The 15,593-nt window shown below is 39.5% G+C and overlaps 1 protein-coding gene across 11 annotated transcripts in view; it reads left to right on the plus strand.

Moving 5' to 3' along the window:
* magi2a (membrane associated guanylate kinase, WW and PDZ domain containing 2a) overlaps window positions 1-15,593 on the plus strand; it is a 288,018-nt gene that overhangs the window by 203,569 nt on the left and 68,856 nt on the right. For all 11 annotated transcript variants that reach the window (XM_023268605.3, XM_023268597.3, XM_035947426.2 and 8 more), the window contains one exon: window positions 2,123-2,202. In XM_023268605.3, the coding sequence (XP_023124373.1) occupies window positions 2,123-2,202 (80 nt within the window). The remainder of the gene's footprint in view (window positions 1-2,122; window positions 2,203-15,593) is intronic.

Genomic DNA, 15,593 nt, shown 5'->3' on the forward strand with positions numbered 1-15,593 from the left:
CAATGTCAGTTTTTCCAGTAAATGCTTGCAGGAAAGGGTCTCAGTGCATCATGGGAAGTCCTCCAGCAGCAGCCTCGGCCTGTAGCAGCATAACAGTCAGTCCTCGACTTACATCAGAGTACTGTTCCTACGGTTTCAGTCCAACTTTGGCTCTGTCACCAAAGTGCTTGCTCAAAAGGAACCGTTGAATTTGTCGGTTTTCTCATTTATAATATATTGCTGTAAGGTCTTCGCCTTCCTTTGAAGTGCCCTGAGATGACTGACGTCGTGAATTGGCTCTATCCTAATAAAACTGAATTGTGCTGACCTGAATACTGCGCTATTTGCACACAATTTTTCCAGTTTTTAGCTGAATGTATGTTTTTAAAGCTGCACAAGTTCATCGTATTAGATTATTAAATAAGTTTGTGTATTATTAACCCTCCTGTTGTCTTCATTTACAGGCACCAAAAAAGTTGTTCCCTTGTCTGAAAAAAATCCAAAAACTCACCAAGAAATTCCCCAAATTTATAACAATTTGCAACATCTTCAGGAAGAAAATTCCTTAAAAGTTTCCCTTAAAAGTTTTTTTTTAAATCCCCAAATTTGGCAAGAAATAAAAATTTAAAAAATTTAAAAAATTAAATATTTTCAAGAAATTAATAAAAATCTTTCCAAAAAAAAATCGTAAAAATATCAAAAGTGATTCCATATATATCAGTAAAAGTTCTAATATTTTCTTAAAGAACATTCACAAAAAAATCTACCAAAATCCAGCGAAATTCACTGGATTTTGGCTGATTTTTTCCAAATGCTCTTAAAGAAACATTTTTTTTATCATTTCTTTTTTGCACCAAAAAATGTTCCCCAAAATGTTGAAAATGTAGAAGTTTTCACTGTGAAAATATATATATTTTTCCTCCACATTTTCAAACTTTAAAACAGGTTAATTTGACCTGTAGGATGACAGGAGGGTTAAAGGTGTCTCTCAGTGACAAACAGAATGAACCTCCACAGCTATATTGAGCTTTTTAGCCAATTTTAAGCTGTTTTAACTTGAGTTGGTTTTGTGCTCTCTTCTGTAACAGGCAGCTGTTTTCAGCTTAAAGCTCTTATCAGCCAACTCTAATTGTCCAGCTCCAAATGGCAAGCTGGCAAAGTTAGCAACAGGCTGGCAGCTAATGAGCCAAATATTTCACTCAGGAGTTAGTAAAGAGCAGAACAGAGCTAAAGGGGAGTAAACATTGCACTTAAATTAACCAGCTGACAAAAACATGACTCGAGTGGGATGATAATCTTGCTCTGTTAGATGTGTAAATGGTCGACTGTGTGCTTTTAGTTTGTTCTTCGGCTCCCGAGAGGCCAAACAAAAATCAATATAAGTCACTTTAACGTCCGTATTTGTATATTTACCACAGATATTATGTATTGACTCAAGACTGTTGTTCTACCTACATGTGTTGGACGCCCAGTTGCAAACACAGCCTCCTTTGGGAAAACAAAAAAAAAAGCTGGATAGAACAAAAGAAAACAAAGAGGCCTTTTGCTGCCTCCTCTTCCGTTATCTTCTCACCTCGGTTGATTTTTTTTATTTACTGTTGGCACTTTGTACACCTCCCCTGCCCTCCCCCTCCCTGCGGTTGCTCCATCATCGTGAAGGGAGGCCATTGTAGCTCCGGAGCTTCAGACGAGCCGTGTCGATGCATCGAGTTTCCCTGGCACATCATCATATCTGATCTAGATCCAGCTCTGTGCCTGGAGGCTCTGGAGGAATCTGCCAAGCCCACAGCTGTTCCTCTCCATCACTCCCCTCACTCACCCCTCTATCCTTTTCTGCCCATTCTCCTCCCCTTCTCCCCTTCCTCTCCCCCTGCTAATGAGAGACAGTAAGCAAATTAAAAGTATTGATTGCCGTTTTGTTACCCGAAAGCGTTTTTTTTTTTTTTTTTTTTTTTTTTTTTTTTCCGTCTCTCTTGTCACCTTTTCGGAAGCAGGCACACAAGGGAGTCTCATCTTTGGTGTCTGAAATGATTCTCTGGCTGAATTAAGAATCCACCAACCTCCTTCTCTCTCTTTGTGCCAAGTCTCCTCTCTCTCGCAATCTATCACACTCCCTCTCACACTCTCTGTCTCTTCTTCACAGCCACAACACTAAGACAACATCGTGGCTGGACCCGAGGCTAGCCAAGAAGGCGAAGCCGCCCGAGGAATGCAAAGAGGATGGTGAGTGCTGCATATCTACCTTCTATTTCCTTCTCCTCTTTCACGCTTTTCTGCCTCTCACACTCACTGATGTTAATTACATAGTGTAAGCTGCTCACAGCATTGATTTTAGAAGATTTAAATCTCTCCTGTTGATCTGTCGAGATGCATAGTGAGATGATTTTGTTCGAAGTGCATGTACCGGTTTAGGTTTTTTTATTTATTTTTTAATTTTCAGAGTTGTGTGGTGATGGTGTTTATATGTGCTACAGCCCTGGTCGCTCTGAATAGGAAGCCCCGTGATATGTGTTTTTAAACCCACGGTCCAGAGAGACTGAAGGTTACAAAGACTTCTTTATGCTCAACTGTGACAGATCTGAAGTGTCCTTTACCCTCCCACACACTCGACAAATGCACACCAAAAACCAGAGCAGAAGGATGAATGTCAGTGCATTGAGTGTTTATGGACAAGCATACATAAAAAAAATACACGAGTGTGTCCTCTCTTATTTGCCCTCCTCCCTACTTGCCCATTCATCGTTTCTTTATGTCCAAGAAGAGATTTATCAAGCAGAGTTATGGGCAGTGAGGTGGTGAAGCCGAATAAAAGGACCGGAGCTGCAGATAGACGGAGACAACATATGAGAAATGACAGTCGTCGCTTTTTTGAGCATGTGCCTGTTCATGGTGGGAGGGTAGCGCTTATTTTTTGTGTGTGTGCATATTCCTGGAAACACATAACCACGAGGATAGTTTCTTCTAAAAATACATTCAGGACTCACACGTAGAAACATGCAGTCAGAGATGGATGAATAAGTGCACTACTGGGTCAAATTGTGTTTTCTAAATAACTTTTAGGGTTTGTTTTAACTTGCCTCGTGTGCATGTTATGTAGAACCTTAGGGCGGTGTTGTGAGCAGAGCTGCTGGTTTTTATTAGCAATTATTCTGTCAGTTTTTGGTTTATTGTTTAGTCTATAAAATGTGGCAAAAGACCCAACAGTGATAGTGTCAAGCCGGTTATTAAATCATAGCAACAGTCCAAGAGACCAGATGATTCGATTTCTAGTTCTAGGAAACAAAGTTGGGAATGAAACATCTTAGCTGTTCTGTGGATTGATATGTGATTCTCTGACTTTCTGAAATTTACTTTGTAGGTTGGAAGATCCTTTGGCCTGGTCCAATGTCTAATTTGTTAAGGATTAATTATTAACTAGTTAAGACCTTAAAAACTTGTAGTGTACTTGTGCTTTGTTTTAGTGTTGCAGTGGTAATGATTGAATAAATTTACCAAATAAGAATACATTAACTGATGCGACAGAAGACGAAGGACATGCAGGTTTAAGCATGTATTATATTGTATACTAGTTGGGCCACCAGGTTGAGCCTTTTACAGTTTGCTTAAATGGAAAACTGCAGCTTGTTTTTTTATGTTTAAAATTGGAGCAACCCAAGGAGGTTGCCACTTGGGAATGGTTGGTTCAATGTTAGACAGCAGAGTGCAGTAGTCTTGCTTTGCCAGCTCATTCTGTGGTACAGAAATCTGCTATGGGGAAAAAACACAGTGGCTTGTATTTCTATAAACCAATCACAGTCGTTGTGGGCAGGGCTAAGCAAAAGATGCTGTCGTAGTGAAATTATTTTGATGGAAAATTTGTATGCAGGGAGATGAGAACTGTGATTAGAATGGATAATTCACCAAAACACACCAAGAAAACTAGCAGGGTCACATGGTTGCTGCCCAGAAGTTGACATTTCCCCATAGTGAATAAAATGTTAATACAGGTGGTCCTCGACTTACATCAGAGTACTGTTCCTACGGTGTCAATTTTCGCCATAAGTCGGAACTCCGGTGAAAATGTAAACAAAGCCGTTGCGTACATCACGATATCGATCCGTTTACATATTTGTACAACTACAGTAACAACAAACAGTCATTAGCTCACACTGAATCACAACTTGGTAGGAAAATACCAGCGAAAATGTAAACTGTAAGTCTGACTTACACTTGGGAGCCATAGTGAAGTTAGAGAATGTAGCATAATCCAATGTGGTGGCAAATATAAAGAAATCCGTCTTATAGTGCCGCATGACTACTGTACCTACAGTATTCATCCGCTCCGCTCGCCGCGTGACGACATATTTGTCCGCTCTGCTCGCCAACTAGTTCCACTGAACCAGTTCTGATGAAACGATGAAACGCTGCACGTCAAACCAAGGACCAGCCCGTAATCTGTTCCAACGTAACGGCGAAACGAAACGTAAGTTGAGGATGTCGTAAACCAAGGACCTCCTGTATACAGATAGTGGAAGGGAAATACAAAGCCACCAGAAGTGAGCAGCCAACCGCCAGTTCATAACCCATCCTACATCTGGTGAGTCAGACTAAGACAGCATCGTGGGGCTTTAGCTACCAATGGGCCACCAGGACAGAGACTTCTGTGTTGATTAATGGTTTCCAGTTAGCGCTCACATATTGAAAAATAGCCAAATGTTTTGTGTCCATAATTACAAATGACTTGGAAAAATGCCTCCACTACTACACTAGTTTTGACAATTAATTGATTATTGATTAATATAATTGTTGACTGTTGTTAAGAAATTGTTTACAATCATGTAACTAACTAGTTAGCATGCTAACATTAGCTTTATTCACTATCACCTCTAAATTACCTCCTGTAACTAATACCTACAAAAATAATGCCATGTTGGCAATGTTATTGTGAAAATGTTAGCCTCATATATCGATAAATCATTAGTGCATACCAGAAAGTTCAACAGCATAAACCAGAAAGCAGTTTGTCAAAGTCAAACACATAATACTTGAGAGTGCTTGAACTCCTGTGCTTGTTTGTCAATGCAAGCAGAGTTAAACAAATATTAACAGACATTTGCAGATACTGCTTGACTCCAGCAAGATGAAATAAGTGAAAAAGAACCTCCTACGTCAAAACATTTGCACTGTGTGGGGTGGCATTAAACATGAGAACTACATCTTGCTTGTTGACATCTTGCATGTTTTATCCTTCCAAAAACATTACCATTCTGATCCTGCATCTTATTTAAAAGGACCCCATGTAGTCACTGAGAGTCCCTTTTCTCTCCCAGTCTTCAGACATTAAAGGCAGAAAGATCTCCAAGATGATGAAATGACGCAGAAACAAAGACAGAGGCGCCTGTGAGGAATTAGTCAATATGTGATTGCGCTTTTATCTCCAGCACTTTCAATCCTATTTATCCACCAAGGACGCTTCACATGAGGAGATGCGCTGATATTTGTGAGAACTGCTATTGATCTTATTGGGCGTCTCATCCAGTTAGTCCCAGTTGGACAAATCAAAGTGAGGCAGGAGAGTGTGTCACTATCCAATGTGAGTCTCAGAATAGCCAGCCAAACAAAATGTTGTGAAAGGGCGCGTGCATGACTCACATTGGGGAGAACTTTTCGGAGGTCAGCTCAGTCAGAGCAGTTGAATAGAGATAGCTACGACTCTATTTAACGACTCTGAGCTCCACAGACTGAACTGGAAAAATAACATTTAGGCTGTCAGCAGAGCAGACTACTTCATATATTGATTTAGTGTATATATGCCCAGCTTAATAGGGATTTATGTGAATTGCTGCTACAACACTGCAATTTCCGATACCCAGCTCAATCATATAAGTAATACAGATGGAGGTTCCATTCATAGGAATTTGTTACTCTAAAGCAGTGAATACACATTTCGCACTTTTTTTGGATATTTTATTTTGAAAGGAAAGCTTACTTTGACTGGCACCCCATCACAGAGGTGCCAGATTTGTGCCCGTCGTATAGTCCATCAGTACTTGGCATATTTTGTGTAGTGAGGTCCAACTCTTTGCCAGTCCAACTAAAAATTTTGTTCAAATGTCAGATTTGTATTATTTAGCTTTTAGCATTTTTTAAATTGTGTTTTTCAGCATCATTTGTTGACTCTATGCTTCTGGTTAGTGATTAACCCAGCGACCTGCGGTTTGTTTTCCCACATGATCCAAATCCCAATGCGGTCCTCAAAATATCACAAATGAACTCCCTTAGAGCATTTTGCTGGCTGCAGGTCTGTGAAGGGGTAAACACGTGACAGTTGTTGGTCCACGCAAAAGTACCACAACTCAGCTGCATTAAAAATGTCAGATAAAAGGAGAATATCATTCATCATGTGATATTTGGGGGCTGGACAGTGGCTTAGTGTTTAGCACTTTCGCCTTGCAACTAGAAGATCCCTGGTTCGTGTTCCCACCTTCCCGGGATCTTTCTGCAAGGAGTTTGCATGTTCTCCTTGTGCATACGTGGGTTTTCTCCGGATACTTCCTCCCACAGTCCAAAAACATGCTGAGGTTAATTGGTAACTCTAAATTGTCTGTAGGTGTGAGTGTGATTGTTTGTCTCTATATGCAGCCCTGTGATAGACTGATGACCTGTCCAGGTGTCCCCTGCCTTCACCCTTAGTCAGCTGGGATAGACTCCAGCCCCCCCGCAACCCAAATGAGGATTAAGTGGTAGATGGATGGATGGATGGATGGATGGATGGATGGATGTGATGTTTTGGGAGATTGTGTTCTTTAGCCTTTTGCCTAGTTCACCTCAAACTGAGGTGAAATGCAGTTTCTTCTTCTTTTTATCTTCAAATTGTATAAATTGCTGTAAAAAGGCTCAGTATTTTCAACTGTGGATCACAGGTTGGCAATTCTGGTTTAATCCACTGCTTTATTATATCACCATATAGCACTGAAACATTGTACGTTCTGACACAACCTTTTGACTTTTCATTCAGTCTAGCGTCACCATGAGGTTAACACTTGTGTCTTTGTGTAAATTAACAAAAGTAAATACTTCAATAACTATTCCATACATTGTTGTGAAATTTGGCACATTCACATTCCCACAAGAATCGATTTTCGTAACTTTTGTCACATTTTATGTCACACAGCCCCATCATCAAATGAATAATGTCATTTAAATGCACTTCGTACTTTATGAACAAATACTTTCAAAACTATTAATACAAATGAGCAAATGATATCATGCTAACGCCTTAAACTAAGACGGAAAACATTATATCTGCCAAACGTGAGTGTGTTTGCAGCCTCACAAAGCTGCTATGACTGTATCAATCCTTCAAACTTTATTTATATAGCACAAGTCAAATGAAACTCAGTGATTTATCAATGATTGATGTGAAAATAGAGATTAATACACACCAAAACAGCAAAACTGACAAAATATAAGATATAAATAAGATTAGAAAACCAATAAAAATACTAATAATAAAGATTACAATGAAATATGGCACAAAATACATAGATTATAAAACAGTAAAATCTTAATCTCGATTTTTTTTGTTTGAGTAGTGTTATTTTGTGCCTTCAGGGGTTTATTGGAGACATAACAGATCATCCTACCTGTCATTTACCCTCTTGTCTTCTATACTAAGTTATTTTTCAGATGCATTTTCGTTTGACTAGCAGGACTGCTGGATCTGTCAGGGGGCGTAGCAGACATGAATGAGGTGTCTTTGCCTTTGTAGGTTTTTAATAACTTAAAGTGTGTTTCCATCTTAATGGCTCCATGTAGTTCAGTCCAAACCTCGGCAGCCCGGTGACACCAGCCACCCCTGAGAGCTGAGCTCAGTTAGGGAGAGAAAAAGCTGCCTCTGTAAATTTGGTATTGATTGGTGGAAAGGTGTGTGTATGTATGTGTGTGTGTCCATGTTTGAACCTGAGCCATGCTCTGATAAGCACTAACAGGATCACAGGGTGGAGTCTGTGAGGTGTGACGAGACAACAGGCTGAGAGGAGGAGGAGGAGGAGGAGGAAGAGGAGGACAGTATTAAGTGGAGCTTTGAGAGTGGAGAACGTACACAGTGAAGAAAAGACGCATTTAGACGCATTACTGAAGAAAAAGTGGCATTACAATGAGCTATACAAGGCCCGTTTTCAGTATTCGAGTGTGGATCTGCACTTTATTGCTGCTAAATAAACACCACAAAATAATTATATTTTGCTGAAGTAATTAGCAAAAAAATTAGCCAGTACAAAAGTTGTGATTAATGGCAGCTCATTTCTGTAGCTGTGGGTATCATTGCTGTGGAACAAAAGAGACTGAACGGAAAGCCAGGATGAGTGGCCAAATGATCAGACAGGTTTCGAACAAGCCAACGCTTAATTTAATTTATCCTTATTATTTGCGAGAGTAATTCCTCCCACGGGTGTCATCACTGGCACCTACTTCAGTCTTCAGTTTTAAGACCTGACAGACAAAGTCAGACTCTGACCCTGAGGTGGTTTCTGGTGTTATATGTGTCCATATCTGAGAGAATGCAAGGCAAAATCCACTTCTCTTTGCTGCAAGGAAAAGCTCATAAAACTACAAAAAAAATAAAGAAATAAGACAAATTTGTATTAAAAGGGTTTTATTGTATTTACTGAGCATTTATTGCCTCATGATATATGGGGCAATACAGAATTGTGGGACTTTTTGTATCATAGTTGACATTTTTGCTGTTTTCAGCCCCTAAAATCATCATGGCCACCTATAACCAAACACCACATGGCATTTTTAGAGAAATATTCTTCTAAATATTATATATACAACTGAGTAAGATTGAAATTGCAAGTTATTTATAAAGATATTGTAGTAAACCTGTTGACATGCCATAAATCCACACTTGACTCACTCACTACTTTATATTAAATAACTCAGAAAGCCTTGCAGTCTGGCCAGTCTTTTCTTCAGGAGGAAATGACATCATGTGGAGCAGGTCATGTGATCTGGAATTAACACATTTCTTTGAGAGGTGATTTTGTAATGAGTAACTTAGTTGAAAGGGATTTCTCGGTCACAGATACAATTTGTCATTTTCCATATAAAATTTAATATATTGCCAAAAAAGAAACATCTGTCATTTATTTAGTTGACATTTTAGTGATATCCAGTCATTTTTTATTAATAAGTGATTGTTTCCATAATAAATCATTCTTAAATTTATAAAGACATGATCATAATGAACATTAAAAAAAATAAGTTTATTTTACTTTTAATAAAAATGTATGCAAGATATATCCCACACACTTCAAAAGTCCCTAAATTATATATTGACCCATATATTGAAAGTCAGGTGTATTGTTTTTATCCTATTCCATTGTTTTGTCAGTTCCTCTGGTGATGCTTTTCCATGTGGAACCATGGTACAAACATGCAAACAGACCCAAGCCCATAAATCCAAAGCTGAGAATGTTAACAGCTCATTTCACTGTTCTCATGTAGTTAGACTAATTGGAAATTGCAGGTTCACTCAATTTAGTTTCAGGGATCACAGGTTTTCTAAGTTGTGCATCAGTGATCACAGGTGAATTCACTTTTGTTGCATTGAGCTTCTACTTTGGGGCCAGTATTTTCAATATAGTCTCCCTGAAGTATTTGTTTATGACTGTTCAACTTAGAAATAATGGAATTATTGACAGGAGATACAGTTTAGAGGTGGTATTGGACAGGGATGTACTCTTTTCTGCTGTTTACTGTAAATGTCCGGTAGTAAAAAGTACAATAAATGTTCTGGAGGTACTATAAACTGTAAAGTAAAATACCTCAGCACTGTACCTAACAGCCATAGCTGCGTAAATGTTTTCACCTCTGGAAAAGACAACTTGTTCCCTCTTATGTTTAAAGTCAGTTGCAGCACATACAACCACATTCTGTCAAAATATGCAGAGAAATGTGTGTTGGGTTTAGCACGCTCATCCCTGCATTTTCAAAGCGGCGTCGGCTCCAGTGAAGACGGAGCAGTTGACATCACAGGCGTCTTGTAGTTACGTAACTCACTCTATATTCTCGCTCCCTCTTTCTGCCTCCATTTTTTCCTCACCTCCCTCTACCTCTATAACCATGTTTGTCCCCTCTCTCCTCCCTCCCTACCTCCCACCTGTCCTCATGCCTCCTTTTTGTTTCGGTAGACGAAAAAGAACTAGGACAGGCTCTTTACAGAATCTCACTGTTTGCTTTAATTCCCTTCTCTTACAGTTGGTTGTTTTTTTCCCCCCACCAATCCTGCCAAATATTTGTTGGCTGTGAGAAAAACTGAGCAGGCCCCCGCTGTTGTCTCACTTGATTCTTTACTTATTCAGCCTGTTTTTCACCCCGCAGACGCCAACCCAGGTAGAAAGAATCCCCCTGATAAGTAAATTACAAGCAGACAAAACTGTAAGATGTTGTTCGTCACTATTTCAGCGTGTTTCATCAGACGGCAGCGTGTCCTAGCTGGAGAAGCAAAGCACATACAAAACCAGACGTACAGTATGTGAATGAACACAGACACAGAGAGGGATTAGAACTCTCGTGACGTTCAGGTTTAAAGGAATTTAATCGCGTTACGACGCCTCTTTGTCTTTTGTCTTTCTGAATCCCAGCGGACACCATTCGTCTGCATATGGAAGCTACCAAACCTAGACTAGTAATTACATTCTGGTCATGTGAGGAGCTTCATGGGTAAAGAGACAAAGTTATTATCGTCTCTCACAGGCTAGCATTGGACTCCCTTCCTGTCCTCTCTCCGGGGGAAATAAACTCATGTTTTACTCGCTTTTCTCGCATCTGCAGTTACGGGGGAGAAGAAAAAGCCATCCTGTGTATGTTTGCATGTTCCACCGATACTTCATCACTCCTGTCCAGATGGACGTAGCGAGGCAAAGCTCCTCCTGCCTGGGAAATGTCATCTCTCCTATTCATCGTCTTATCCTGTTAGCGTCTCAGTGGGACTTTGGGTATAGATTTTCCAGGATGCAGGATGTTTTTTTAGGGGACACTGAATGTGAACACCATGCAGTGTATGTGAGTGCAGTCCTGCAGGTGACTTATTATAGATGGAGAGACGCAGCACCCTCCTTCACCTTGAGCCTCCTGCAGCAGTCAGGAGTGGATTGGCGGGGAGGGGCAGGCGTAGCTGTCTGCGACATGATTGATGGGTGTATTTTTGAGAACATCCCCGGCAGAGCCTGCCTGAGGCCTGGAGATTGGAAGCAGGATTCACAGGACTCTGTGTGGCAGGTGTATGTGTGACATGTGGCTGCTGAGGTAACTGACAGTCTGTGTGGAAGTCTAACGTCAACTAATAAACCAAGCAAAGTGGGGGCTATACATCAGTCTATTATTGATATCATGTTTTTCAAGTTTTCAGGTCTGTGTTACAGTTATAGGATATGAAGGGTCATCAGAAAGTTCCAAGACTGCACCTGTGATGAGCAAAAATGGCACCTGATTTATATTTGGCTGATTCCCCTTTGAAGTAGTCTCCTTGTGCAGCAATGTGCTTCTCCCAGTGCTCCTGTTATATTCTCTAAAACTTCTTGTTCTGTAAATGCATCAAGTGCAATTTACGACGCATGAAGGACGTCCTGCATTGTCAAAACAGTGACCCTTTAACTTGAATTTCGTTTTCGGGAGAAAGTAGGAGTCACAGAAAGCTAAGTCTGGCAGGTAGGGTGAGTGGAGAGCAAGAAACTCAATAATTTTCAATACGCTGTCAGTAGCACGGGCTGCAAGATGATTAGCACCGTTGCCTTGCAGCTAGAAGATCCCCGGTTTGCGTCCCGGTTAGGGCACCAAATTGATGATTCACAACCCTGTGAATGTCAAACGAAACAAGGAGCGGTTGTGCCGCCCACCTAATATGCCTCCGCCAGACTTAAAGAGTGCCGTTTACTCTCTGGATAATGGCTGAAGACCCAACTCTCATCATCCAATATGGTGATTTACCATGAAGGTGTGACCAGTTTGACGCTGAATTTGGTGTTCGCGGCGGCACAAGTTTGAGGTGCATGGTGAAATCACAAATGGACACTTGGAGTTGGTCAGAATAGGACTTCCAGAGAGAGTGGAATGTGGAATGAGCACTAGGAGCAGTGTCTTGGTGGTGTTTGTTTTTCTTTCTGCAGTCTTGGACCTTGTTTTTTTCATTATTCAATAAACCCAATGAGAAGACAAAAATCAACAATGACTTAATCCTTCTAGTAAATATTGACCAGAAATTGCTATTCCATCGTGCCATAGAGCTTCATTGTCATCCAAAATCTATTGAAAATAATTACAATCAATGAGTCACATCAATGTGTCTTTTAATGATGAACACTGTTACTGTGGTTAATTAAGCACTAGAATCAGACACTGCTACACCATCCGGCTGCAGGAAATGCTCACTAGAGCAATGTATGCATATTACTGCACAGCTAAAAATAGCTCTGAACAAATGCACTATTTACTTCTGTTTGAGTAGCACATGCTACAAACTACAGTGCTCAGCTCCAGTGAAGTGAAATTGTATTAATATATCTGTTTGGGAGCATTTTCTAGAAATGTACATCTTCAGTAGGAACCTTTGGGTTTTGGTTCTGGAAGCCAAGAACTCGGAAAGTGTTGGAGATGCTATAGTTTGATATTTTAGATGATGACTAATCTTACTTTAGGGTTCTTTCTCTATGAAGAATTAACAGTAAATATGAGACTTATTAATGTCATATTATTAATTATTCTTTAGATTACATCTCTTTCTATTTTCTAATTCACTGTGATTTGACTGATATGGATATGTAGTTGTTAATAATTAGGAAGATACCAACAACTATTAACAACCATTATCATATTGATTAATATGAAAGCTATTTTCTGAAAATACAGTAAATATACTCACCATTAAACAAAATCAAACAACAGGCATTATAGATTACCAGATCACTAGTAGTCTTGTCCAATCAACAGTTAATTTTCCAGTCATAGGGAAATAAATGCAAGCTATTTAGGTTCAAATTATGTGTGTTAATCTGTGTACAGCTAAGCTGAATACTGTAATTGTTTTTTACAACATTGGTTCAACATTTGATGGATATTTTCATCTCTTTTTTTTACATTTTTGTGTCTGTACGGCCTCCAATTGAAATTAGTTGAATCTAGTTAACCTTAATACATAATTTCATCTAATCAGCAGCATCCAGGAGGTTATTATGAACAAAGCTACTTTACATAATTACCCAATTTAACACTGAACAAAAGGGTCTCACAAAATAACACTTTCTCTGACCTCAGAGGGATGGGGAGGCAGTTTAATACTGCAGCAGTGAAGTACAAGAGTGTTTTTCTCAAAGAGCAAGCCAAATAAACCAGAACTTTGCAGGCAAAGAGGAGAGAGTAGTAGCAGGTCACAGTTCAGTACGTCTCTTCCTGTCCCTGGAATGTCATGATAAGCTGCAAGCTTGTGAATTCCGTTTTTCTTCTTCGTTTTCATTCTGCCGCTTAGCTGTTGTCTGCTCGCTCAGCGTCGGAAAACAGTAACTACAGACTTTGCGCTGGAGGGAATGTGAGGATACGGATTTCTCCACACCACACAGGTGCATTTAACAGGAAAACAAGCTGTGGAAAAACAGAGGCTCATTGAAATGGAGAATAATACACCAGAGGAGAGCACTGTTGCCATCAAGTGACACAATTAACTGATTTGTTGTCACAGCCATGGCTGCTGCTTTGACTTTTCCTGTCACTGTGGAGATATATTGGTTTATTAATCATCTTCTAAAAGATGAAATCAAGAATCTTTGCCCAGTTGAAAAAAGTGTATGCACAGCCGTTGTCAGTTTCTCTGTGAAGTGAGAATATGATGGTAAGTCTCAGCATATCAATCTCTGTCAAACTCCTGTGTGGTTCTATCACACTCTGAACAGACTCAGCTATATGATTACCTGACAGCTGTTAGCATGACTGAGCTCGTGCACTTTTCCTCAGGGAACCACGGCATGTTGATTGTGTACTTACAGTAACATGTGCACATACTGAGCATGTGGACCTCATGTCAAATCAGTACATTTACAGTCATGGCAAGTCTTCATTGGTGTAAACTACAAGTTTACCCCAAGCAGATTTCTGAATGCTCACCACTAAAATGACACATCATTGCAATTTTCACTCTCATAGGCGTGTTAGCAGTATATTACAGTGCACTGATAGTCTAGGGCCCTATGATTATAAATATTTAAAGTCCTCCTCCACTTAAAATCAAGTTTGTTGGGCTTTTTAACCCATAATAGCATATCCCTATGGTGTCTTTATATGCTAAGCAACATATCACGACTGAAATAAACATTTAATAGCATGTTATATCCACTACGAAACTCTATGTACTGATGATAGTCTCTGGATTCAGACTTCCAGGGTTTCACATGTGACAATCCTGTCAACTAGCAGGCTGGGGCTTTTTGTATCGTTATTCTTCTTTAGAATCATTTTCCAAGGTCAAACATATACTAGTGTTGCTGCAATACTACAACTTTGCATTATGTATCGTAGAGTACATCGAGTTCTAGTTGGACTGATGAGCTGGAGCTGCAGCAAGTAGTGGAGGGGTGGAGATAAAGGATGTAGCAGATCTGCACATTCTAGAAAAAACAACAATGAATTTATTTTTTCACCCATTTTAGACATGAAGAGGATTGTATAATTGAAAAAAAAAATTCTAAATATGAAATTTTGATACACACAGATGAGTTTTTGAGGTTTCTTCCATGACAGGAGAGAAACATTGAGGTATAAGTCTGTTAGGAGCATTGTGATATACGTGTATTGATGATAATCATGTTACTGAAAAGGTGAAATATTCTTCTTCATCTTGGGTGTCTTGTATGATCATGTTGACGACCATGTCTTTCCACTTTTCTCTGTCATACGTTGCACGTAGTACAGTGTTGATGTTGTCAATATATGTCATTCTCTGGCATCCTTTTGCTTTCTTCCCTTCTGTTTTGCCTGTTATTGCAAGATTCTCTGTACTATTCCTCCTTATCACATGTCTTAGAATTGATTTTTTCTTGATTTGATTTGGCAGTAATGCACCTTAAAACTGGTTGTCACCTGACAAGAGCCATCAGTAACTAGCAAGCTAGCTACTGCCACATTTCTACTACTGCCATAAGCAAGAGCGACACACTCCATCCAAACCCCAAAAAAAGCATTTTTTCACAAATTTTTCCACAGATATCACAATACTGTCATGGATTTTTTTTTTTTTTTTGCTGATATCGTGACATTCCTTCTATCTGTATAAATTCTGCTATTATTTATTTACCTTTTATTGTTCCATACTTCAGCACATCAGAACTTGACAATTAAACACTTTTGCTTCAATTTTAAGAACAAGACTTTATGGAGTCAAAGACTTATTTAAGTTACACTAGTTGTGTGATTTCAGGCTGTTTACAATGATTTTTTGGGGAGAAATGTAGTGAAAATAGCCACTAATCCAAAAGAGTGGTTTTAATTTAGAGCCTCAGTGACAGTCCTCATCAACTTTCTACAATCATCTGAAATTTAGCATAAAATTTGCATTGTGTGGCTACTGCTACACCGACATTCAC

The sequence above is a fragment of the Amphiprion ocellaris genome, chromosome 21 (genome assembly GCF_022539595.1).
Source record: "Amphiprion ocellaris isolate individual 3 ecotype Okinawa chromosome 21, ASM2253959v1, whole genome shotgun sequence".
Lineage (NCBI taxonomy): Eukaryota > Metazoa > Chordata > Actinopteri > Pomacentridae > Amphiprion > Amphiprion ocellaris.